Source organism: Rousettus aegyptiacus, unplaced genomic scaffold (genome assembly GCF_014176215.1).
Source record: "Rousettus aegyptiacus isolate mRouAeg1 unplaced genomic scaffold, mRouAeg1.p scaffold_m13_p_11, whole genome shotgun sequence".
In the NCBI taxonomy this organism is placed as follows: domain Eukaryota; kingdom Metazoa; phylum Chordata; class Mammalia; order Chiroptera; family Pteropodidae; genus Rousettus; species Rousettus aegyptiacus.
In genome coordinates, this window is record NW_023416286.1 from 57,372,858 (window position 1) to 57,400,052 (window position 27,195).

A 27,195-nucleotide genomic window follows, 5' to 3' on the forward strand; every position below is an offset into this window, starting at 1 on the left:
CAAGGGTATTAACGATGCCACCCAACAAGTGTATATTTTAGCCTTACTTTGTGATTTATACAAATGTCTACAATTATTAAGGGCTGTCCACAAAATTTTCCAAAATAGCAAAATCCAAAAAAAACAATTCTCACAAACTTTTCACCTAAAAACAAAATTTAACATACAGCATATAAATAGGGAACACAACTTCAGTTTGGAGGAAGCATTGTGTCAGACTGCCAGGTCTACTCTTAACGTGAGCCTTCAGGCAAGTAATAATTTTTAGTGTAAGGAATGAACAACGTAATAACTGAAAACAACAGAGAAGCTGGTCTATAGTTGCTATGCAATAAGTTAAATGACTAAATAAACATAGGTATTGTTATCTATTATTTTACAGAAAGTAGAATTCCTGAATCTAAATATTTATTAGTATAAGGATCATTCTGAGGGTTTCTGTGAGAGGTTCTCCCTCTTCTCCTTCCATCAAAGGACACTTCAGACAGTAAGCATTCTAATCTCCCATTTATGCCTATTCATTACTCTCTTCTTGGCTATCGGTCTAGGGAAGGAGAAGATAATAATTATCAAGCACAATTCTCATAATAACCTTATGAGCTAGGGATTACTTGCTCTACTTTAAGACAAAGAAGTTCAAAAACTGGACTATTATCTCAAAAAAAGTAAATTCAACTGTTGCCACCATTACTTTTATTATTTGCTGCTCTTAGTCCTTTTCATCCTTGTCTCTTCTGACACAATTCCCACATTTACTTTATAAGAAAGTTAGTCCATCACAGATATCACCAATAAATTATGGACCTTTTTCAGTTGTTCAGTGAACTAATCAAAACATACCTTGGATATTCAATTCATCTTGGCTAGTTTTGCAGTACTTTCATTCATTCTTCCTTTTTTAAATTGTAAAAATTTGGAAATTTAAGAATCATCCTCTCACTTAAAACATGCTAAGAAATATGTTAAAATTAATGATACATTTAACAGAATAGAGAAATTTACATTTGTAAATATGCTACATTATGATACTCTATTTTAAATATTGATCCTTCCAGTGAAACAATAAAGCTTCGAAAGTATTATAAGAATGAGATCCTCATAATATGGCAGTAGAGTAAATGTTAAAAACTGAGAGAAAAGAGAAAGGAAATGAGACTACCAATAACTTTTTGTGGTTACAATGAAGGGCAAAAGTACACTAAAACATCATGACACGCATTCCTAAAAAATAAATACACACAACAGATAAAACAAATAGAGAAAAATATAAACAACTGTAGGCTCTAGGGGTCTAGGTAGCTATACAAGTGATCATTCTTTCAACCTATTTGAATTTTGAAAATTGTCACAGTAAGTGTTGGAAAAAGAAAAGGCTTTACGTTGAGGGCAGAATTTAGCTATGAAGTGACAGGACCTAAATCAAAATGGTAAGAAATAAAGATGAAAGAGTAAAATTTAGTGTGGAAAATGTTCAAGAAGCAGGGAAGATGATTCAAAAGAAATATTAAATAGGGAAAAATCATAGAATTTGCAATGTATATAAAAACTTAAGAACACTAACAAATAATCCTGAAAACAAACAAATCATTCAATTATTGTATTTATTTAATACCCACAATGTCCTGCACTAGATATCGTGAGTGACAATACAAGACACATCAACATTTGCCTTCAAAGAATTTATAATCCAGATGGGAGACAAGATAAACATTCAAGAAAATAAAAGAGAGACAAAGCTATTTATACATTCTTGGGGTACCTACTAAATCTCTAAAGGATTTAATTTTATCACTAAAATAGCAATGTGCTGTAAGAGGCCAATATTTGATTAATTTCAAGGTCACTTTCCACTCTAAACATTTCTTTATTCCCCATCCAAAAATTAAGTGCATCTTCTTCTAGAAATTTGCCTTAAATAGACAACTGACTCCAAAATATCACTGACATAACTTGAACGAGACTTGAAGGTTACTTAGCTACTTCACATTCCCACTTTTAAAATGTCCCAAATTCAGTTACTAAAAACATGAAAAGTTGTTACAACAGTAAACATTTTAAGAAAGTTATAAATAAATCTTAAAGCAAGACTATAAATTCTAAAGAAAGACTTATAGAAAAAGACTGATTATAATCCACCATAAGAAATTCTTAATGGAAATGGTTTGGAGTTCTATGGTCTCCTTTCTAAATTCTTCTCCCAAATATACAATTTTTATTTCTAGTTCTAATCTGCCCAATTCTACATCTGATTCCAGCATTTCGATTTTATTGCTTTAAGACACACAGCCCGTGCCACAGGACTACATTTCCCCCATTTCCTTGTTTCTTTGTCTCTGCTTTTATTACATCTTACCTGTCATCACATCTGTGTGATCCCATATCTACAATTGGTTTTCAAGGTAGAAAAAAATCTCAGTAAAGAAATGTGACTTTGTACAAGGATCAAAGCAAGTGACAACAAGGTTTTTGAGATACCAAGGCAAAACCATTAAAAAAGAAAAGCTATGGAAGCTTCAACTGTTAAATACTGGAGAAATGGCAAAAATTCTGAAGAGAAATCTTAATGCAGACATAGTAAAAAATGCTGGAACACACAAATGATGATTATGAGCTCTGAGTTATCTGATCTGCAATGTCTAGAAGATGATCACCTAAATACTAAGGTGGTTCTTCTCCACACACCACCAAAAAATAAAATTTTAATTTTAGACTGTATCAGAGAAAACACTATAATAACTATATTAACTATGGAAGTCCAGGATTATGAACAGCCAAGGATCTCCAGAGTAAGGCAGGAAAAGTAGAGAGTGCTCAGCACGGAGGATACACCAGTATTCCAATGAAGAGCCCAGACTTCAGATTCAGACACTCCTGGGTACCTTGGATTCACTGCTTACTAGCTATTTACTCTTGAGAGGGTTATTATGTTTTACTCAGCTTCATTTTCCCTATGTAAAAACCACAGGGTTGTTCTCAGGATTAGTGATATAATTAACACTAACAAAGACTACAATTGTTTTACTTTGTGTGTACCTGGCATGTATCAATAGCAAAGGGCAAAAATAGGTCTGAAAGTTGAGAATAAGAACAAAGACAAATTTTTACAAATTTCCTCCAAAGCCTTTCATGGATACTTAATGGCAACAGAGAATCACTTTTTAGAGTACACTTAAAGTGGTGACAATTAATTACACTTATTGAGAGGACAATGATAGAAAACTGCAAGAATAGGAACTGGGCTCTAAGGCTAACAGCACAAAACAGTCTCTAGAAACTACTTGTGTCTGTGTGAGTACAAGGAGGGTGTGTGGTATGGAGCACACGTCTGTGGTTTTGTTTCATACCTTTGGAAGGGATTCCCTTTGTGGAGAGCCAAAGGCAACAGGATATTATTTTATCCATATCCACCTTGCTTGCTTTCCCAGTCTTAGTTCTCAGATCTACCATAATGAACAATCACAGTTTTAAAATAATTTTATTCAAAATTTTTATTTGGAAAGCAAACTTTCTAACTCAGCTCCATGTACTTTTTCATCAGAAGGAAGAATAATTGTTGGAATGTGAATTTATCATAGTCAAAGTCACTCATTCCAGTGCCAGATTTCATATTTGAAACATTATCTGTAACCCCCACATACTGATTAGTTTTCAGAAGCTACAAATCAACACTATTATTCCAGAGAAAATGATGAGAATGTGAAACTACATATCAATACATAAATATGTCAATTATATTGATAAGTACACATGTAAATTACATATTTTTTTAGATAGTTCAAAATCTTAAACTATTTCTATGGTCAATTAAAACAGGTGGATATACAATCATGTTTGTGTCCAGAGCAACAGTTAGAACTCTTAAATTTGACTTATTCCATATTTAAAGGCAACTGCTCCCAAAACAACAGACACACCATTTATTAAGAGTGTCTAAAAATAACTATCAAGAAATGAAGTTTAAAAGTATGATTCTGATTCGGTCTCCTTTTTATTAAAAAGTTGTTAAATTCATTTAAATATTCTTAAAAAAAAAAAAAAAACAACAACCAGTGGGTATGTTTATCTTTCCTTATTTAACAGGAAAGGAAATCTTAATCTTTCATCTAAGAACATGATTTAGACATCAAATAGTAACAGAGAAGCAGATGTTTTACAGAGTTTAGCCGTTAAGTTTGAATTTATGTTGAAAATCCAGTAATTACTGGAAATTAAAAAGCAGCAAGGGTGAACTACTGCTCACTAATCTTCAGCTATTAGCTATCAGAACGCTACTCAGCACACTTAAGACTCAGTTCAAACCTAACCAACTGAAATTGCCAAAACTTTTTACAAAATAGATCAGAACTGCACATTTTACCCTGTGAAGATCTATTTCACTTCTGATCAGGGCTTTATTCTACTTATTGCAGTCAACTTATTGTCCCTTGATTTTAAGAAAGTAAAATGGACTCTAGGGGAAGGAAGTATGTGGTTCAATCCTTTATTACTATGGTTTCAAAAACTAAGAAAATAAGTAAGGCAAATAAAAGAAATAAATTAAAAAAGAGAAACCTCAATGGCCATGAAAGTAATGTAGCATTAAAAATGTCTTAGGTACCATCATATAGCTATTAAACCGAAAAAGAAAAACTATAAAATATTGTGGAATCATTTAGCTAATGGTGTTGTAAATTAAATGTATTTTTTTACAGGTTATTTATTTTTACAGGTTATTTATTTGTACAGGTATACAAAACCTACTTTTCTTAAAAGAACCCGGCAATATTAAATTTAAAAAGCTATAGAATTGCTTCTTGCCTTTGACCTAGTAATTTGGGAATATGTCAGTAATTCCTGATAAATACATTCTATCAAAGCTATATAAAAGAGAGAGAATTTGGGGCCAATCTAATTGCTCTACAAGCAAGAAATGGTTAAGCAAACCACAGTTCAATAACAGAATGAAATACTATGTGCGTAGTCAATAAAAACCAATAAGAATGTGCATTATGTTGATATTCAAATGTATGTACATGCAATGATAATACCAAGCTAAAAGAAAAAAAGTCACAGAACTGTCATAGCATTTATATGAAGGTGAATAAAGATCATAAATTGGAGTCAGAGCAATATAAACAGAATTTTATGTGCACTTAACTTCTGTTTCTGTTTATTGCCAGTAAATCGAACATAAAATATTTTGAGAGGAGAAAATGACCAAATTCTCAGGATTCTTTTGTCTGTTTCTCAATGTACACACTGAGTGAAATGCAGGACACAGACTTGACAGTACGTGTAAAGACTTATACTATATAATTACACTTATGCTGAAGATATCAATACTTGTTTTATCTGTACGCTTATGAATATTTTATAATATCACAATGATGATAAATATTATACTTTTCCTCTAAGAAATGCAAAATATCTTTCAATAAGGAAATGATTATCCCTGTTTCAGATGGAAACTATCAATGACCTGGCCAATTCATTAAACTTTTGATTCCCTACTCTAATCACATCTTTTGGAAATAATCATTCCCATTTCTAATTTTTAAAATAAGTCCCTTCAGCTTTTTCTGAATAGTGTACACAAGACTGTCCTTGATAAACATGGAATGGATGGGAAAAAAATTATTAATACCCTGATCGAAGCAATGAAATTTTAAACTGCTTACTGTTTTTCTCCTTTGAGAGGCAAAGAGAAGAAATATTAGTTTACTTCAAACTCCCTATACCAGTAAGTCAAATTGTAGGGAAAAACAAAAACTGCTCAAAGTATATCTTTCTTCTGGTCAGTTATTTGCATTGATTGCGATGTGAAAGCAGCTGGCAACAAAGATGCACTCCAAAGGCTTCAGAAAAATGGTGTTTTTCTTTGCCTGTTTTATCCCTATACTTTTGAAAATTAAAAAGTCAAAAGGACTAAAAAAGTAGCTACTTAAAGGACCTTGTTGAGAAAGCAAAAATCATCTAACTGGCAGGCTACCTGTAAATTTCATTCATAATCACTTTCTGAAGTCCATCTCAAATGTCATTTCCTTCTCTGTAGCTTTCCCCAGACTCCAATCCACAGATGTTTCCTCACTTCTCTTTTAGAGTACTTTGGACATTAATCTTTTATAACATATCAGATTTCAATAATCTGTTCAAATTTATGTCCTTCATTTTGAGGTTCCCAGAAGACAGATATCGTTGTCTCTAAGGCACAGGGAATACAATACACAATTGCTGTTAAATTTAAATTTAAAGACCAAATACTAGGTTTTAAAGGCTGGTTACTAAAATATTTCATGGAAAAACGGTATACTTTCGAGACTAGCTCTCCCTTCCACTTGGAAGTACTATATTCTTTCAGTCAGAAATCTCAAAGTAAAAGCTTCTTGCACTGCAGGGTAAGAGAGTTACAACTGCAAGTGCTAACTATTGACTTGAATTAAACTTAAAGGTCCTTAGATATTTTTAGAGATCCAAGTTTTTAAACAGAAACTGTAAAATGCTATGAAAAATTTAATAGCTTCTTTAATGCCCTAAAATAAATTCAAATTAACAGCTATAGTAAAGCCAGCAGATATAAAATAAACACCCACTTTAAAAAAAAATCAAGCTTAATAAGTAAACCTATTTATAGATTGTAAAAGTTTGCTGAACGATTATTTGAATTGTTAAAATTATTAATGGTTTCAAAGAGATCCTCAAGCCCCAAATGTTAAATTTTACCATCTTAGAATAATTATGTATGTATATCATCATGGCTTATACGGACTAACCTAAAAGCATGTTACTTATATCTTTTACTAGCAGTTAAACTGAAAACCTTGAGTTTGAAAGTCTTAAGAGATGAACGTTTTCAAAATTTTCTCTACAAAGAAAACGCCAGTTTCCCCAAGTGTTTAAAACAATCTCAGAGAAACTAGTGGGATCTTATTTATTTTTTGTATATTAAAAACTTTTTTTTGCACTGGAAAAATAAAAATGCACAGTTTTAACCATTACAACAATTCTTTATTAATGCAGTTTACGCGGTTCTGGGTGTCATGTTTCACAAATAAGAACCAGTTAACTGCAAAACGTGAAGTTAAAATATAAAAGTCTTAGAAGGAAGAAGCTCTCAGAACCAACTAGGAGTTGGTCCAAAAAGTAGACTAAAACAGGAAGCAATGAAATAAAAAGTTACTGGAAGACCAGTTGGTCTACTTGTCCGGGCTGCGTGACACCGGGCTGTCGGCGAACAACTCACTCGTAGAACGCTTGCTACTGACTTGCACGCATCCAATTCCAAGGGTGCGCCACACACATAGTACCCTGTTCCAAGAAAACTGAATACCGTTGCTCGTGCAACCCGGCTCACCAGACGGAGGTGAACCTGAGGCCCACTGAGTCCTACAGAATCTACGCCCCCTTCAAGGGCCGTTTCAGAGCCTCGGACCGACACCCGGCCAAGCCCAAGAGCTTCAGGAGACACGCGGCCCCACCCCCTGCTACGCCCCCTTCCCCTCGGACCCCAGCTTCCTCCGCGGAGGGAGACTTCCCCTTCCTACAGTGCACCCGAAGGTCCACCGGACCCCACCCACCTTGCACTCGTCGCTTTTTTTTTCTTCTTCGCAGAAGTTCACCGGTGCCAGGCCGGGCAAGTAGAAAGCAGCGCCCGGACGCGGGCGGGGGGCCGCTCCCAGCAGGAGCAGCAACAGCAGCAACAACCGCGGCCACCGAGGTGGAAACGACGCCGGCAGCCTTGCGCTCATGACGGCTGCTTCGGGGAAAGAGAAGACAAGCCGAGGGGTAGAAAAGGGAATGAGGGGCGGGGAGCCCTGGGATACAAGGCCACCCAGGCTAAAGGAGGCCAGCCCGCCACGGGCAGTTCCGCTTGCGTTAGAAGATACGGCGGGTCTCGCAACAGAAACCGAGCCGGATCTAGACGGAGCATGCGCAACGCTGCCTGCACATGCTCAGTGAGAGCGGCAGCAAGCGCCCTGAGCAGCTTCCGGGAGGCAGCGCAGGAAATCCACTTCCCAGGTTTTCAGCGGGCCGGCTGAATGGTTGCTGGGAGAGGTGTTCCGGCGCTCACGTTCCTACTCCAAATTCGGATCTAGAGCTCCCTTGGGGTGCAGTGGATGGTCCCGTTTGGCTGACGCTCCCGGCTTGTTACTTTATTTCAGTTTCCCTTGCACATCTCTTAAATTTCCACACCACGCTGACCGCAGCACGCCAACGCTTATTACAGTTAGTGCTCCAGAGAGTTATTTGCTGATGGAGACGAAATTGGTGGAGAGAAGTTCGGTAAACACCTGGTTGGGAGCAGGGTGAGGAAACAAATGGGGAAAAACAGCCATAAATCCTCAAAGAAACAGCTACTCAGAAGTGTGTGCACAGACGGGTTCAAAGCACTGGATGCAGTGGCTCATTCTTGCGCGGGGCAGTGACTGCACAGAACAAACAAGACCTCTTTAAGAGTGGAAAAGAGGTGCGGAGAAAAACAGGAGTAGGCGAATAGAAGGTAGTGTTGACATTTCTTTGCAAAGGAAGACATGGGCACACCCTAGGGCTCAATGAGTGAAGATGGTAGTTCTAGCGAAATAGAAATCTGATTATCCTAGAGCAAGTTTCTGTCGTTTTTCCTATTCCAGTGGCATCATGTCCATGTTTGCATGTGCACTTAAGTTTATGTGTGTGTGTGGTGCATTTTCCGAGTATTTTTCAAGAAGAAATTTGCTTTGGTGACAAAGTCGATTCAGTTGAGCCTTAGGGTTCAATTGAATACTTCAGAAGAGTGCATCAACTCAGACTATACTGCAAGGAATCATAACCCGAGGGTACCTCCAGCTCGGAATTCAGGAATGGGCAAGTTCACTAAATGATAATTCAGAAAAGCATGGAACCCCATGCAATCCTATATAAATTATTGTGGGTGTTTGCACATCTCCCTGGAAAGTTGATAACGTTCATTAAATTTTCAAAGGAATCTATGACCCTGCAAGAATTACTGTTTTATATTGTAGAGTAACCAGAACAATGTAAGATAAAATTCTTGCTTGCAAGGGTAGGTTGCACTACGAGCCCCAGCTGTGCAATTTAGAAAGGAGAAGAAAACTAATATTTGTGTTTACTATCATCAATTTGTCTGGCACCAATAAATACTTGACCTTCTCGAACTCACTGCCTTTATTTTACCCCAACCCGTTCCTCCCCCAGTTTTCTCCATTTCAGAAAATGGCATCGCTGCTTCCCTGCTTCTCATGCCCCAAAACCTAGGAGATAACCTAAATCTTTCCTTCCCTCACGCTCACAGTCCTTCGGCAAGTTCTGTTCCCCAGGCTACTGAACTAGACTAAACCCTTTCAATACTTTCCATGTCCACAGCTACACCCCAGTCCAAGCCAAAATCTTAGTTATCCAGAACTACTTACTACAATTGCCTCTCAAATTCCACTCCTGGCAAGAGCAACCTTTAAAAAAAAATCGTTAAATTCTTTGACAAGAGGGAAATTCTCAGATGTCGTAAATTAAATTACAGCAGGCTGGAAGGTGGAAGAGACAAAAAGGTTAATCAGTTAACAGCTACAGGCAAAAAACAAAACTGATACTATTACTGAATGATAAAATTGGAATTAACTTCCAAATGTGGTTATTTCCACAATTAGAGAATAGCCTACCAATAATAGGTGCCACTACATCCTCCAGACTGTTGCCCACACCTAGTCCAAAAGAGCAAACGCTTCTTTATAACCTATCCAGGAACTAGCCTCGCTTCACTGGCTCCTACCTCCTTTATCTATAGCTAATTTAAATTCCTTCAAAACATACATTTCTTCCCCAAACTGTTTGAATTAAAAAAGAGCCCTATCAATTCCAGGACAGCAGACAAATTCGTCTTCTCTGTTTGGCGCTGCTGCTTGTGGTTTAGATTGTATGCCCCAGGACCTGGTCCTTTTTCTGGCTAGCATGCTGCTCAATTAACTCTTTCAGAGAAGCTTTCGGTAGTAAAAAGGTTTTAATTTCTTCAATATCACTTTTCTGTTTAACTCTCTCTCCCCTGACATCCCACATTACTTACCACTATCGAATTAGTGTGGTTATTTGTTTTGTCTCACTCCCCATTTATATGTAAACTCCATGGAGCAAGGACCTCATCTCTACATCCTACATCTCTACATCTCCAGAACCTAGCGCAGCGTCTGACACATACAGAAGACAAGAGGTGCAAGTAACCGGAAAGCACTACAGGACTGGTACTGGCCAGACCACAGAAATTCTAGCGATCAGAATTTAGAACCATAGACTTTCAGCGCTGAAATAAACCTCAGGTTTTCCAGACAAGGTTAACCTCCTTTTACAGAGAAAAGAAAGGTGTAGGACTGCCCGCAGCCACTCGGCTACTCATTGTAGCCGAACCCATAGCTACCTGAGAGTCCGATTCCCGACCTTCTTTCCTCCAAATCTCTCAGCCTCCTCAATCTTCCCAGTTCAGCATCATCAAAAACCCGGAGAAGTGGAGTATTCCTCCATAGAAATGGTTCCTGGAATCCCGACACAACGCGGTCCTACCAGTGCATGCGCAAAACAGGCTAACCTCACCTTGCCAACTCCCACCCCTCGACCTTTTCCCGGCTTCCGCCTCCAGAGTTCAGACACGTCATCCCATGCGGCAGGCCTGGTGGGAGGGGCAGGGGCCGGACCTTGGCCGCGGGGCGGAGCCGACCCCTTACTTCCGGATTCGTACTCTCCAAGGAAACGCCTACCCCGGTGTTCGCTGGGTTACCTCCGGTCGGTGTATGAGCGGTACCTAAGACGTGACGTGGAGAGCTCTTCCCGCACTCCACCCAATGAATAAAATAGAATTGCCCTGCTGTGTGGGCGCTGTCATACAGAAAAGCTGAGTAGGGATTCCAATTCCACACTAGGAAGAAATGAAATTTTCCTTCCATGCACCCCAGACTCTGATTCGCCCTTTCCCAAAGTACTAATGTTTGTGACTCTGCTGTAAAACTTAAGGAATATGATTTTTTCCTTTTCTCTGCTACAGAAGACACTTGTCTCCTCTGATTTAAGACTCTTAAATATCTGATGTTTGTTTCGTCCCCTCTTCTCCACCAAAGTAATTCGGACAGCCTGTTTTTCTGCATTTCCCAGGGCTTCTATTTAGTCTCAAACAAATCTACAGGATGCCCAAAGTTTAATTTCAAATTAATAATGAATAATTTTTAGTACATATATGTCCTAAATATTCTATAGGACATGCATGTATTTTATCTGGCAACCCACTTCTGTGTCAAGTTGCAGGAAGGACAGCTATACTCTGTTGTATGCCTGTAAATGAATGGGCTTTTAAGGTTTTCTAGAAGATAAAAATCACCTCACTGACCTTCCTCACAATTTCTGATATAAAAATTGTGATAGTCCAAAAGACAAAAAGTGAGTCATCCATAGACACCTTCCCTCCCAGTCTAAACACTGCAACATGGAAATGAAACTGACCCTGAATAACTGGCTAAAAACACAATTCATGGTAGTTCAGAGTCAACGTGTGAAAGATCTTCATATATTTTAAGATAAAAGAATGGTCCCCAGGACAACGAGACTTGTTTTATAAGCTAAAATAGGACCAGAAGAGGGATTATTTGTGCAGCCGAAAATGGAAAAATGAAAGCCACAAAGGCAAAGAGTTACTCAGGGAAGACACTGGTCTGGCCCAAAGACTATATCTGCGGCGCTGCTGGTGGAGTATCTCTGTGATGTAGATAGACATATTCTAATCATATATGAGCATATCTTGGATATATTGAGAGTGTGATTCCAGACCACTACAATAAGGCGAGTATTGCAATAAAGCAAGTTGTAATCTTTTTTGCTGGTGGAGGGTCTTGCCTTCAATTTGTAAAAAATATTCAACATCTGCGAAACAGTAAAGTGAAGTGCAATAAACAAAGGTATGCCTTTAGCTAATTCAGCTTGCTCTAAATTTATACCCACCAGCCAACTTTCTGTTTACAGTGTTGCTTGCTGTGTAGTTTGCTTACAGAGAGAGTGTTGGATTCAAGTAGCTGATCTCTTCTAGGATTGTTTTTACAACTTTATAGAGCTATAATTTATATACCATGCAGTTCACTCTAAGTGTACAAATTAATGATTTTTATAAAGTTAACTGAGTTATGCTGCCACGACCATAATACAGGTTTAGGACATCACCCCTATGAGGTGACCTTTAATATTTAATCCCCTTTCTATACACTCCTCCAAGCAACCACTAATCTCCTTTCTATTTCTATATATTTGCCTTTTCTGACAATTCAGGGTTTTCTTTTTAAAATAATAATTTTATTTATCCATCAGTTTCTGTGTCTGTGGCTAATGTAAATTTACCCTAGAGATAGGTCAGTTTTCACTTTTCTGACAAGTAAGTTGTACCAGGCTGCTGAATTGTTCTGGATTTCCCAAGTCAATTACCTCTAGTCAAAGACCACTAGGAACACAACAATGGCTAGGTTTCTTACTCATTGCATTTATTACTTATTGTAGTGAGGGAGAATGCAAATCATGGGATGTCTCAGTAAAAATATATTAGAAAGGTACTCATTATAAGATTCAAGCTTGTGTTTGATGATTTGAGGGAGTGTATAAAAGAGTAGAGCTTTGCTCCGAATTGGATACTGCCAAGAAGCAAGAGTAATTCCTAAGACTGGATAACTTAATAAGTCTTATTTAGAAGGGGGGCAGACTAGACTGAGGCTAAAGCTGTAATTGGTAAAAACAAACAAACAAACAAACAAACAAAAACAACACACACACACAACAGCAGTCAGTTCTTAGTTAGAATAGGAGAATGTTGACCATTTTGGGGTTCGGACAATATTCAGATTTTTTGTCTTTTGTTTAGACATAATTACAGAAGGGTCATGTTTTGTCTTAATTGTGGTCAGAGTGCCCTTGTCTGATGTTCGTATTCTGTGAAATTGTTTATACTCAACAAGGCCTAGTTGCGAATACCAGGCCAGCTCCCAATGCCAGGAGCTGCTTCTCTCTTTCTCACGAAGATATACCATATAGTGATGCCTTATCCAGGTAACTAGCCAGCCATTCGCTCCTCTATGTCACTATATATATTTACCTTTTTCTTGGAACTTCGAAAATAGTTCAGTTGGTAAAAATGTTACCCCAGTTGGGTAAACGCCAACCTTCAAACTCAGATTGTGATAATTTTCATAGATGTTTAGGTGATTCACCCTTCATCTTATAAGTGAGGCAGTGAACAACAATGTTAGTACTCTGTTAATACTTTCTTTCATGACCCTGCATCTTTTAAATGTAGTTTAGCAACATTTGCTGTCCATGTAAATACTGAAGTGTTCCTATCCAGGATGCAAGAACTCTTATAATCAATTAAAAAAAAAAAAAGACAATTGAGAAGAAAAATAGGCACGAGGTAGAAAAGATACAAGAGTAGATAGCCAATGGTATGTATATAATATATATAAATATACATACATATGTATATATATTTGTGTGTATATATATGTTCAACCTCATTAATCATGAGAGAATTTCAAATTAAAACCTCAATAAGATACAGCTACACACAGCAAAAGAGTTAAAAATTAAAAGACTAACAATACAAAATGTGAAACAACTGGAATGATTATACACTGCCAGTGGAAGTGTAAATTGGTGAAAAATTGTTTGACACGCCTATTCTAGAAACCAGAAATTTCACTCCTAGATTTAAATACCTACTTACTTTTACCAAAAGATGTATTCACCAAAACAGAAATCTGAAGTTCATCTACAATAGAATGGATAAATTGTAGTATAGTCCTATTGTAGAATACTACACAGCAATGAAAACAAACTACTACCAAACACAACATATATTAATCTCACAAACATGATATTAAGTAAAATTCATTTAATTCCATTAAAATAATGTTCAAAAACATGCAAAACTAATGTACGGCGTTAGAAATCAGGATAGTGGTTGCTTTTAGGGAGGTATAAAGAGGTAATGATTAGGAGGGCACGTGGTGGGGCAGCTGCAGTGCTGGTCGTGTTCTGTATTTTTATCTAGGTGGTCATTATCTGGGTGCTGTTACTTCGTAATAATTCACAGAGCTGGACACTTATTATCAGCATACTTTTTTGTGCGTATGTTTGCTATACTTTTTAAAAAGTTTATTAAAATGCATATTATTGCTGTGAAAATGTTAATTGTTGAAGATGGGTATTAGTAGAGAAAGATTATACCATTCTTTCTACTTTTCTGCATTTGAAATTTTCCATGATAAAAAGTTCAAAAGTGTACGAATATGTGTTTATGTATATGTATATATGTGTACGTGTATATTTATGCATGTCTATATGTATGCATATTTGTTTGTAAATATTTGAGCTGCTCCTTGGCCTTCCAATTTCCTCAAAAGTGAACTCCAGATTTTCCAGAGACCATACATAGCAATGACTAGAGCTATGTGACTCTTTTATACTATGGTGGGTTCGAAAATTAGGATATAAGGAGAGTTAGTGTATTTGGATAGTATTAACCAATAAAAGAAATATATTTGATATGTAAAATGACAATCTGAATGAACATTTTTATACATGTGTTAATATAAACATGTCGAATGTGTATTATATTTATGATATAGGTACAGATATAAATATATTTAAGAGAATACAGACAATATGACAATGTCTTTGACTGCAAGCCAAACACTTTTAAAATGAACTTAAGCAAGGATTACAAACTTTTTATCTCATAGAAGTGCTTTGAAATATGCTAGAAATAAATGTATTTGAGAGAAATAAACACATCATTCTATACATGTTGCTTTGGAATCGTGGCTAATGATTGAAACTTCTGAGTGTTTTTAGGTATATTTCACAATAATAAATGTTGGGCAAAGCTTATAGAAAAGCATCCATAAAGGGAAACAAAGACAAAGGATGCATGAAACAGGACATAATTGCACAAGCGCTATGAGGCCCGTCACCATGATTGCCCTTAAGTAGCTACTGAATGGGCCAAAATACACAGGTTCCCCCAGAAGAAAAATACTTGAGTAATTTGAGGGTAGAATGTTTATTGAAAATAAAATTTGGGCCGAGGGAGTTGGGGACTATGGATTGGAGGGTAACTGTATAAAAATAATTCAGTGGAGTCACAGTGTGGTCATATTTTCCTTGAGAGCTAACTTTAGAACATAATACCCATGTGAGATGAATTTCCCTTATATCTCGTTGAACCACCACAACTACCAATAACTACATGTTTAAACATTTTTAGAAAACTGATATAAAATAGAAAGGGCCTACAGACAAACAGAAACACTTTACACAAGAGTGAGATAGTTTGAATGACAAGGCATCTTCCCAGTGACTTTTCTTCTTTGCTTGAGAGGTTCTTTGAGTGTAAAAATTATCAAAAAGGGTAGAAGGCAGAAGTCCATGCATACAGAACTTAGAAAGCTACTTAAGGCACTTTAATGACACCTTTGGCCTTATACAATTTTTGCAGAATTTTGGAAACTAACACCCAATTAAGCCATACTCCACCGTAGGTGTGACTTCCAGCGAGGGTTGCCAGATAAGGTATAGGATGCCCAGTTACATTTACATACACAACGAATATTTTTCTAGTACACATATATCCCATGTCTATTTGGGGTATAATTATTTTAAAAGTATTTGTTGTTTATTTTTATTTGCTAATTCTGGCACCCCTCATACTGGTGGATCCTTGGTTTACATGGATTCGAACAGGAACTCAAAGGGGCCTGCACAATTAAGATGCATTGAAATAAAACTCGGGGGGGGGGGAACAGTGCAATAAAATAAGGAGTTATTATAGAAAAATAAGCAAAAGATGAGCTATTCCTATATAAAAATGTATAAAGGGCATGAAGAGATAATTCACATACACTTACACACACAAATATATGAATGGCAAAAGCAATTACATAGCCTTATTTGTAATAAAAGAATGGCATATTTTTAAGAAATCAATGACACGCTTTTTTTAATCTACCAAGGAAACAAATTTAAAAAGCAATGATAGTGCCCGATATTCTTTTATACTCTGATGATGAGAGTTAAATAGCCTTCTCAAAGGGCAATTTGGTATTATATATTTTTGAAAAAGCCTTTAAAATATATATAATTTGCAAGAAGGATTCCACTTGTCAAGATCTGTCTTAGGAAAATATTTTGAATGTGTGAAAAAAATTAGCTCTACGTATGTTCACCAATGTAATATTTTTAACAGTAAAAAATAGAAAACAACCTGAATGTTCAACAGAAGAGTTTGTTAAATAAATTATGGTACATAATAACAAAGGCATCACGTTTTGTTTTGATCAAGGTCACAGAAATGCCTTGTCTGATGATGTTCATGTTCTGTGAAATGGAATGTAATGGAATAGTCTGCAGCCATTAAAATTATGTCGAGAAGAACTAGTAATATGGAAAGATGTTAAAGCTATGTTGCTAAGTTTATTATAAAATAACATGCACTTCATGATTTCATTTTGTTAATGTCTACATGCTGTTAAGAGAATGAAAAAACAAATTACAGGCTGGGAGGAAATATTGGTAAATCACCTAGCTAACCAAGGACTTTATTCCTATATGTAAAGAACTCTCAAAACTAAACAGTGAGAAAACAAACAACTAATTGTCTTTCACCAACTAAATAATGGTGAAAGACTTAAACAGACACTTTACCAAAGAGGATATATAGATAGCAAATAAATACAAATGTTCAACATCATTAGCCAATAGAAAAATGCAAATTAAAACCATACAAGTTACCACTACATACCTATCAGAATGGCTAAAATAATATATCCTGACGATATCAAAAGCTGACAAAAATGTAAGGCACCTGGAACTCTCGTATAGTGCTATTAAGAATATGAAATGGTATAGCCACTCTGGAAAACAATTTAATGGGTCATATGAGAAGCAAACATATACTTCTCATATGACCCATTAATCCTACTTCTCGGTATTTAAACACCAGAGAAATGAAAACATGGTCACACAAAAATATGTACACAAATATTTATAGCAGCTCTATTTATAATCACCAGAGCTATGAACACTACCCCCTCTACCCCACACCCCTAGCTTGGTATATTCATACAAACTCAACAATAAAAAGTAATGAGCTATTGATATACAATCTTGGATAAATCTCATATACACTGAATGAAAAAGCTAGTGTCAAAATGTTACAGATTCTATAATTCCATTTACATGACATTATGTGACATTTTCAAAAGCCCAAAGTTTTAACGATAGGTGTTTTTGAGTGCCAGGGATTAGGGGTGAGGGAAGGTATTATTACAAATGGATAACAAGAGGAATTTGGGGGCATGATAGAACTGTTATGTATCCTGATTTTGGTGGAGGTAAACAAATCTATATATGTATTAAAACTCATAGAAAGAAGTATTTAAAATTGAAAAATATATATGATCACAGATAAAAGAATGGAAGGACACATCTGAAAATTTTTATGGTGGGTTAATTCTATGTGGTCAAATATAGGCTGACGTACCTCCCTCTTGATTGCATAGTATTTCCATTTTAAAAAATAGTGAACATATGTTATATTTGTAAAGAAATTTTCAATAGATAGGATAAAAACATATATGTATTTATGTAAATAGATCATGTTATAGGAAAACTTAAGTGATGCCTGCCATTATTTCATATGGGTTGAGCCTTTAGGGGATGAAGAGGTTTCACTGCATTATTGGAAAAATATGTTTTGGATAAGATGTTTTTCTCACTTATAAAAGAACTGGCAGTGCTAACATATCTCCATAAATCTGTACTTTGCCATGGGCTATAGCACAAAGTGTCTTGGCCTTCTGCTGCACCATTAGGTTTCCCATTAACATCCATTAACCAACAACTTTCACTTCAGGGTATGCAGCCAGAATTCCTTCTGAAATGGAAAAAATGTAGAAGTGATGATGCAATCATAGACTAAGTATTTGTTTTTCTTTCTCATCAATTTTAGCTTGTCTTATAAATGGATCCGAATTCTCATCAGGTATTAAGCATTAGGAAGCTGCCAAGAGTTCCACAGCAGTTGGCTTATTTAATTTTGCTTTATGAAAGTAACTCAAGTTATGTTAGATGAAATTTTTAAATGCTTTTATCCAAAACCTAGAGAGTAAAACTTAAACCAAGTGCATTTGGCTTCCTTAGTTATTACTTGGTACATCCATGACAAAAGCCTGAGATTCTGACAGCAGACTCGGCACTGAGAAGCAGACCCCCTACTGGACCACAGATATCAACACTTCCCACCACTCCTTGGGGGGATCCCAACCTCCCTCATCTGTTCTTGCCATGGCTACCAGCAGGAAGTGAAGCTACAGGCATCCTATAGGCCAAGCTGTTTCTCAAAAATCCATAGCTATTATCAGACATTCTGCTTCATTTTGGCTGTTTGACAGTGAGCAATTGGCTGCCTTGTGAGCTATATATATCACACAGGGCTAAAATATTACAAAAAGCTAAGGCAGGCATGTTATAATTTCTTGAGGTTTTGGCCTTGACTCCCATTAATAGTTCTGCAACTCAAAGCAAAACCAAAAATTCTACATATTTTTTCCTACCTAAACATATTTGTTCAGCCTGTTGACAATAGTGAAGAATGGAAGTGGGGAACTTTAAATTTACCTATAACTATTGAAGTTTTCACATCTTATATTATTGATATAAGTTAAAATCAATTTAAAATAATTTAACTCTTAGGATCTTCTTTTGGGGTGAGGCAGAAAGGGATAAGTTCACTATTTTGTCATTTTATAAGACTAAGTATTCTTATAAATTTGAGAGGAATTAGGGGTCTTCTACTCTTTCCTTAACTATGGAAGTTTGGAAGGGGACACAGCACCTAAAGAAGGAATTGGGATTTGAATATTGCTGAACAGGGAAGGCAGTTTCATAGTTGATGAAAGAACCTTGGAAATAATACAATAGGGTTTGATGGTCTGGTGAGACTCAAACGGTTGTCCAATTGGATTATTTCTGTTCTAACTGCAGAGTGATTGTGAAGTGGAAGAATGTCCAGAAACACAGCGACCACATGCAGAAGAAGAGATGAGATCTGTAAAGGAACTTACAGTGGACAGTTTACAGTGGTAGGAAAGCAAGCTGGGGGTGTGGGGTAGAGGGGGTAGGTGCAGAGGCCAGGTGAAGCCTTTTGAGAGAGAATCTCACCGAAACTGTCAACTCCAGAGGAAGGTGGCAGCATTTTACTGGGTAGAAAGTGAAAAGAAAGGGCATAATTAGGTTTTCGCTGACTTCCCACTCAGAGATTTTTCAAGTCTCCTTTTCTTGAGGAGCTCACTGTTTAGCGAGGAAGCCAAAAAAAAGAATGATGATAATCCAGAGTGACAAATTCCATAAAGAAGTGAGAAGAGAGCAGAAAGGAGGTTGTGATGAAATTACCTTATTTAATGTGAGTTTGTGCCTTTTTGTCTCAATCTTCCAATACAGGTACATGGGCAGAGGAACAGTCTAATAAAATCCTAGACAGAGGAGAAAAAAAAGGCCCATCCTTGGGTGCAATATGACATGAAATGGAGGGGCATGTAGTAAATGGTAATGCCAAGAAAACTAGTGGGAGGCAGATTACGAAGTGTCTTGCAGTCAGTTTAAGTTTTATTTATTGCAATGGAGAGCTACTGAAGGTTTTTAAGGAAATGTATAGAACAGACTGGTATAATAGGGTCATGACTTGTACAACACCAAGGGCATCATCTATAACTTGATAGAGTGTAATATATGTCAAATGATGAGAAGGAATGTTTTTTTCAGCAGAAGAGGGGGATTTTTCTTGGTAGAATAAATGAAGACTTCCATTGCCTTGACCCTGACTGGTAGAGTTTTTGCAAAAGGCCACCTCCACAGATGCTTCCTGCCGTTGGACCAGGCCCCTGATATTTATCTGATCAGTGGGCCTGGGTCACAGTGTGCTATGAATCTCACGGTATCAAGCATGGCATCTGCTTTGTAGGGAGCTCTTTAGTTAAGATCTATGGCCAAGGCAAGCATTTTAAGATTTCTCAGTATTGGGCATTGTAGTGAGAATGTCCATCTTCTAGACTGAGGTGGAGCAATATATGCTACCCCAAACTATGCCATTTTGGCAAATTGGTTATTTTGAATTAAAGTTATTTAAGAAACAGCCAGTACAAGAAGAAATGGACCCTCCTTTGTCCCCTGAAATTAGGAAATAAATCTCCCATGTGACAGGCATCCTCCCTGGACTAGGTGGTAGAGGCACATCCTTATCACCTGAGCAGGGATCTGAGAATGGAGGGCTATATAAACAAACCTTGTTCTTCTTCAGTACTTTACTACCCAAAGCCCAAACCCCCTTGTCTTGTCAATTCTTCACGAATTTAGTGTTTTGTTTTGTTTTTTGTTTTTTTTTTGTCTAAAAGGCATAACATCTGTCTGCTTTGGTCATTTCTTTGAGTCTGATATTTCTCCCATGCATGCATAACTAAATTTGTTTTTCTCTTGTTAATCTGACTTATGTAAATTTAATTTTAGGCCAGCCAAAGAACCTAGAAGGGAAAAAGGAAAAGTTTTTTCTCTTCTACAAAATGCAGACATTGATTTGGTACAATTGCAAATATAAACTGCAAAAATCCCCAGGACTCAACCTGTAAGATGTGGGATTTTATAAATTTCCAATAGCTTATTTCCCTATATATTTGTTCTCTCTACTTAAAAGACAAATACAGAAGAAAATATCTTAGTTAATTGCACATTGCACATGTTAAATTCTATGTATGGTTCATTAAGGTTTTACCATTTTTTTTTATCATATTTATTCTGGAATTGTTTAGGTGACTTAAGATTGTGTGTCAGGGGAAAACCAAAGTGAACATTACATTTCCAGAAAACTTATGTCTGCACAAAAACCTGCACACAAATGTTTAAAGCAGCTTTATTCACAGTTGCCAAAATTTGGAAGCAACCAAGATGTCCTATAGAAGGTAAATAGATAAATAAACCGTGGTGCATCCAGACTATGAAATATTACACAGAGACAAAAAGAAATGAGCTGTCAAGCCACAAAAAGACATGGAAGAATCCTAGCTGTATATTGCTAAGTGAAAGAAGCCAGCCTGAAAAGGGTGCATTACTGTATAATTTCAACTATATGACATTCTGGAAAAGACAAAACTTCAGAGTCAGTAAAAAGGTAAGTGGTGTCAAAGATAAAGAAGGATGTTAAAATGGTAAGGACAGATTTTAGTCAGTATAGTAGGGAAAAGAATCCAGCATAAACTGAACTCAACTTTGATCTATATAGAGAGACTGGCTGTTTTAAAGGGAGAGGAAGGAATAGAAAAGGGGAATGGTGGGGGTGGGAAGTGAAAAATTACAAAAAGTGGGAAGGGGAGATTCATCCATATGAAAACATCTGGGTTTGCTAAGTGGCACTTGTCAAAGTTAGGCTCCTACCGTCCCACAGAGGCTGAGAGACAGGGATCTTATCTTCAGCTGTTGGCTGGAACAGTCAATTTTTTTGGCAGCCTCAAGTTTCTGGAGAAAGGCGCTTTAAGTGGGGCTCAGTTCATCCTAGGAATGCTGCCTCGAGATTTTAGAAACTATGCTAGTGCTCATTCAAGTCTTCGTAGGCTAAGGTTGAGACTGAGTTAAGAAAAAGACTCAGAGGAGCCTGGCTAGAGTTTGGAGAGAATCATTGTCAGTGGTCATTTGGGGTTCCTGCGAAGGAAGGATGAATAGGTGGGACACATGGGATTTTTAGGGCAGTGAAACTATCCTATATAATACTGTCGTGGAGGATACATGTCACTATATATTTGTCAAGACCCACGGAATGTGTAAGACAAAAAGTGAACCCTAATGTAAACTATGGACTTTAGTCAACAATACTGCATCAACATTGGCTCATCCATTGTAAGAAAATTATTATACTAATGGCAGATGTTAATAGAGGAAGAAAGGATAGGGAGGAGACTGGGATATGGGGACTCTGGGTATTGTCTGCTAATTTTTTCTGTAAACCTAAAAATTCTCTTAAAAAAAAGTTTATTTATTTAAAAGGGAAATTTCAGATGGTATTTTTTCATTTTTGTTAGATTTGAGTGGAATAAACGTGAAGTGAATAATACTAATTGCTATATTTTAAATAATAATATTAGGTTGTTGTTATGTTTTAAACTTTCAGATACCTTTAGCACACTGTGCATAAAGAAAAAGTTGTTATTGAAAAGTCGATTGCTTCAAATGTAATGTATAATGTCAAAAATGTCTAAAGTAAAAAGTAGCGTCCTGCCTCACACAGGTAACGGCTCTTAGGAGTTTGAAGCGTCCCCACCCCCGGTTTGCAACCGCACTCATTAACTTGGTCTTCACAAAACCTGTGTGACCATAAGCAGGGAAGCCATGACGGTGCCTGCTCAGATTGCCAGTGCCCTGGAGCCTCTGGGGACAGTTTTCAGCATGTAGTTTGGCTGAGTTTCCATGAGAAGACAGCCAAAAGGCACCTACTCTGTGCCTGGCACAGAGGAGGCCCTGATATTTTCCCTTTCTCCCCTGTAATAAATATTTGGAAATATATTTCTTTATTTGCAAGCAAGCATTTTTAAATGTGCTCAAACAAAAAGATCGAAAGCTCTATGAGTAAAAAGATTTTCCCCCTTTTATTCTTTAATTTATTTCCAGGGACTAACATCTTTATTTCCAGGGACTAACTTTATGAAGGCATTAGCAAGCCCAGTTCCAGGAAAGCATAGTCTTTTGAGTGAAAATCCCCAGTATTCAGGGATCATACAGTAGGACACCCGATTTGGGTAATGACTCAGATTAGACATCCAGCTGTCAGTAATGTTGGCATTTGCTTGGTTTATGAAATCTTTTACTGACTTAGGCATTCTGGTTCAGATTTTTTTTTTTTTAATTCTATACCAGTTTGTGGGTATATTTTATGACTGATGTGGAATTCCTTATTTTACCCATTTACTTTTATTTCATGCTTAATAGTCAATCTAAGAAATTGAGCTGTTCTTTCTATTGCCTTACGAGCAGGGATCCTGGGGTAAACTTTGCTGTGTGACAAACCAGGACCAGCAGAAGTACTAGAGAAACAAGCTTGGAAAAGAGAGGTAATTACCTAAAATTAGATCAAGCAAAAGCTGCTCTAGTAGGTAAATCCTGTTGCTAAATTGCCTACAGCAAGCTGAGCATGGGATAATACCATGTTCTATGAAGAAGAATTTTTTTAAAAGCCTTATAACAGGAAAGTGGGTCAAATAGCTAGTGTTAGCAAGCCCTCTCTCATTTTTCTTTATAACTTTTCCAACTTGAAAGAAAACATGGGGAAGTATAGAGACATAAAAAAGATGACTTGATTTTAAAAAAGTTTCTCATAAGTAAACAAATTAGTCATTCTGAGATCAACTGATGTTTCTGAGTAGTGATCTTTTTTCTAGAACTTAATGGATAGGCTTTGTTTTAAAAACTAACCATTTGTTCTAGTTATCATATTTATTCATAGTCTTAGTACTTCTACAAAAAGCGTTAAAGCGTCATGAAGATTGAGCTTACCAAGAAAATGGCTGCAAAACAATGTAGAACCAAAGAACCAGGGTCGAGAAGTTGTAGTGACAGCTGCTTGTGAAATTAGATTGGAATTTCTTCTTCCCAAGGGCTATGAATTCAGCCCAGTAGGAGAACTTTGAACCTTATATTTGTCTAGCTATCTGACACACGTTGGGAAAAATCTGCTGGATGTGGGAGGTCCCAGTAAATGGCAAGAGAGAACATTGTATTGTCTTTCTTTTCTCTCTTCCTCCTACGCCCTCCACAAATAATTTTTAGAGCACAGAATCTGGCTTAAATCAAAATAGCACCTGATAAATCATTACAATAAAAATTTTGATATCATGTATTACTTTCAGAAAATGCTTGTGACATAATGTTACATAAAAGAAGCAAGACACCAAAATGAACTTTGCTGTGATTATAACTGTGTAATAATTACAGATACATACAATATCTCCAAGATAGCAGGTAAAAATGGAAACCATCTGATTTGAGAAGATTTAAAAAAATCTTTTAGTCAGGTTTGCTTTAATCTGCCAGTTGGTGGGGGGAAAAAATCAGGTGATATTAAAATATTGAATAACCTGTATTATATACCATGGAGGCCACTACAGCAAGCCGCTGCCATAATTACGGAGGGAGTCAGTTGTAAAAACAGTGTTGCAGAGCCAGGTCAGCACCAGGCATTTCTCATGGGTCTGTGGGGTAATGAATTGGGTGGGAGCTTTTGCAGCCCCAGCAGGTTGCTAGTGGGTAGAAGCTAGAGCAGCCCCTCAGGGCTAGAACGGTGGGTGGGTAAGAAGCACTTGGTGGCCTTGAACATCACCTAGTTACCAACCAGTACTGTGGTATTTCCATAGTTTATCAACTAGTATTGCTGTAATAGTGCCTATGAGCTGATAGGAGACCTGATTAAGAGTAATCCTGAAAGGGAGGGAAACAGACAATGCTTGCCAAGCACATGGTAAATATTCCATAAATGCTGGCTGATGTAATAATGTTGCATTCCTGCTTGCACATTTATTCTTATTAATAAGCAAAAAGTACACGGCCAAGACATTCCTTAAGGAGAGGATGGAAATAGGGTATGGCCATCAGTCCCAGCAGTGGAAAGATTTCGTACAGATAGAGGGTTATTATCACTTAGTTTCGCTGTCCTTTTCCCCAGCATCTGCCAATCAGGTATTGTCTCGCTCAGCAGTCCTCTGGTCTTTCGTGTGCAGATGGGGACAGAGAAGAAGGAATAGCAAGCAGGGTACTCGAACCTGGGACATGGTACCCAATTGCCATTTAATATCGATATTCCAAACAACACTCACAGAAATTTGTGTCAAGACAAGGTCTAGGAATTAAGGAACCACAATGAGAGTGCTAAATACACCCCCGGAAAACCAGACACAGTGCTACAGCTGGTCTTGTAAACTTCTCACTTACTTCTCACATACGTGAGAAAATCTAGGCTCCAAGAAAACAATTACCTTTCTCAACTTGATAAGTTACTTTATGGGGGATAAATATAATTTTTTGTGTCCAGTTCATCCTACTTAATAAACACAAGTGTTAAGAATGTGTTAAGAAACTCAATTGAAAAGCACAATAAAGGTTCAATAAAGGTCTGTCATCACGGACACAGAATGAATTAGTGCGTTCAAACCAATTCAGGAGGGGAATGGCCACTACAGGGCCACCTTCCAGCTATGACAAGCTCGAATTCCTCTTCAGTGAAGGAAGCCAACACTTGTCAGCCATGACCATGTCACCCCATGGTCATGGCTGACAAGGGAATTCGGGGGTGGTTTCCATCACAGACCCACTATGGCCCATCTTCCCTTTTTTCCCAGGAAAAGTTGCTTTGTGAAGACAGCCATAAAGTCATCAGCACTGCGGCCTTACCACCACCTGTACCTGTCCCAACATAGCACTATGCTGTTTCTATCGGCTGACACTTAGTATCTGTTTGCTCTGTGCCAGGTATTGTACTAAGCGATTTAAATGGAATACTTCACCCTATCCTGTTGGGAATACGCTCTTAGTATGTCCATGTTGCAGGTGGGGAAACAGAGAATGAATGGATGGACGGATGGGCAATGGGTAAACTTGAGATCCAAACCCAGTCTTAACCATTAAAACTGCCTTCATGAATGAGGATGTAAAATAAGATAAATTCAGACTTCTTTAATGCAAATCTAGGGATCAACAGTGATAAGTATAACATAATAATAAAGATATCTAACATAACGATCTTATGAGATAGATGCTGTTATTATCTCCCTGGCTTACAGATAGCCTTCTATCCTTTGACTTGTACAGTCATTTATTCACCCACATACCCATCCTTTTATTCATCCATGCATCTCCCTATGCATCCATCCATCCATACATACATACATACATACATTTAGTAAACATTCATTGAGCATCTATCATATGTTAGAAGAACTCACTGTCTAATAAGGAAAATAAAGATATACTACATATTCTAAATGCTATAACAGAACATTCTAAATACTTGAAGACCTGTGGGAACTCAGCAAGAAAGAAGTTGATTGAGAATAGCGTCAAGTTCTTTACCTTTCTACCTGCATCAGTCTGAGTTAAAGACTAAATGCCTAGTTCCAAAGCGAAGCAGGTTTTTCTGCCCCCTCTATATTGCCTTTTATCCTTCCAAGGCTCCACACTGAAAAATGAGGAAAATGCATCTCTAGCCACAGAAGGCAGTTAAAAGATCACAACTTGTAGCCACTAGGAGCAGAAGTGTCAGTGCATGCTGCTGGTGGAGGGAGACGGAGGGGTCCTCAGAGAACCTACTTCCTCCTCCTCTGGTTAGAGAAGGAACATCGCATTCATCTGTGAACTTCAGCAATTTCAACATAGCAACACAGATGCCCTCGAGGTTTTCCTCCTAAGACGGCCTTTGGGCCTTCCCTCAGCTGAAGAGCCGAGTCTTTCTAAGAGTGGTCCACAAAGCAGCTGGGCTAGAGATCCAAATCCATAGAGAACAGGCAGGCAATTGGGGGCTACTCAGACAAAATTATCCCCCCAGTCCTTTAAAATATTTACCTAATCACATACTTATATTTAAAACAGCATTGCTGCCAGATCCAAATGCTTTATTATAATTAACTTGCAACAGCAAACTTCCTACCTAGAGACTTCAGACGTCGTGAGGGTTACGTTAGTAATCAGAGAAAAAAGTCTCATTACAAACAGGTATTTGTTTTGTGAACAAAAGGATATTGTCCTTAGAATCCCTTATGAAGACACTGTTCTCTAAGGGAGATATTATTAATTCCATATCACAGGTAAACTGAAGCTAAGAAAGTTAAGTGATTTACTCAGTTGTTTTGAACTCTAGCTAATGTCAGGTGACAGCCCCACCCCCTAGAATAGGCCTACTTTGATTCTGTCTCTTCTCCTTTCTCTCTCTGTGTCTCCCTCTCCCTTCCTCTTCCCTTCCTCTTTAACCTTTCATTATGGAAAAATTCAAATTATACATAAATTGAGAGAAAGTCTCTTATTTCAACTATGATTTTCAAAAATACTCAATGAGATGGAAGTTTCTGCACAATAATGAGTAACAAGCAGTGAAATGGATAGTGTACAAAATCTAGGACTATTTAT

The 27,195-nt window shown here is 37.2% G+C and overlaps 1 protein-coding gene across 2 annotated transcripts in view; it reads right to left on the bottom strand.

The window, feature by feature from the left end:
• Positions 1–10,526, bottom strand: part of TM9SF2 (transmembrane 9 superfamily member 2) — a 50,594-nt gene extending 40,068 nt beyond the window's left edge. The window contains exons 1-2 of one of the 2 annotated variants that reach the window (XM_016123179.2): positions 10,382–10,526; positions 7,554–8,267 (exon numbers count right to left, since the gene is read on the bottom strand). In XM_016123179.2, coding sequence (XP_015978665.2) covers positions 7,554–7,724 — 171 coding nt within the window. In that variant the 5' untranslated portion in view covers positions 7,725–8,267; positions 10,382–10,526. Of the gene's footprint in view, positions 1–7,553; positions 8,268–9,386; positions 9,470–10,381 lie in introns of those variants that run through there. The other variant, XM_036228828.1, reaches the window with a different exon arrangement.
• Positions 10,527–27,195: the final 16,669 nt, after the last annotated feature.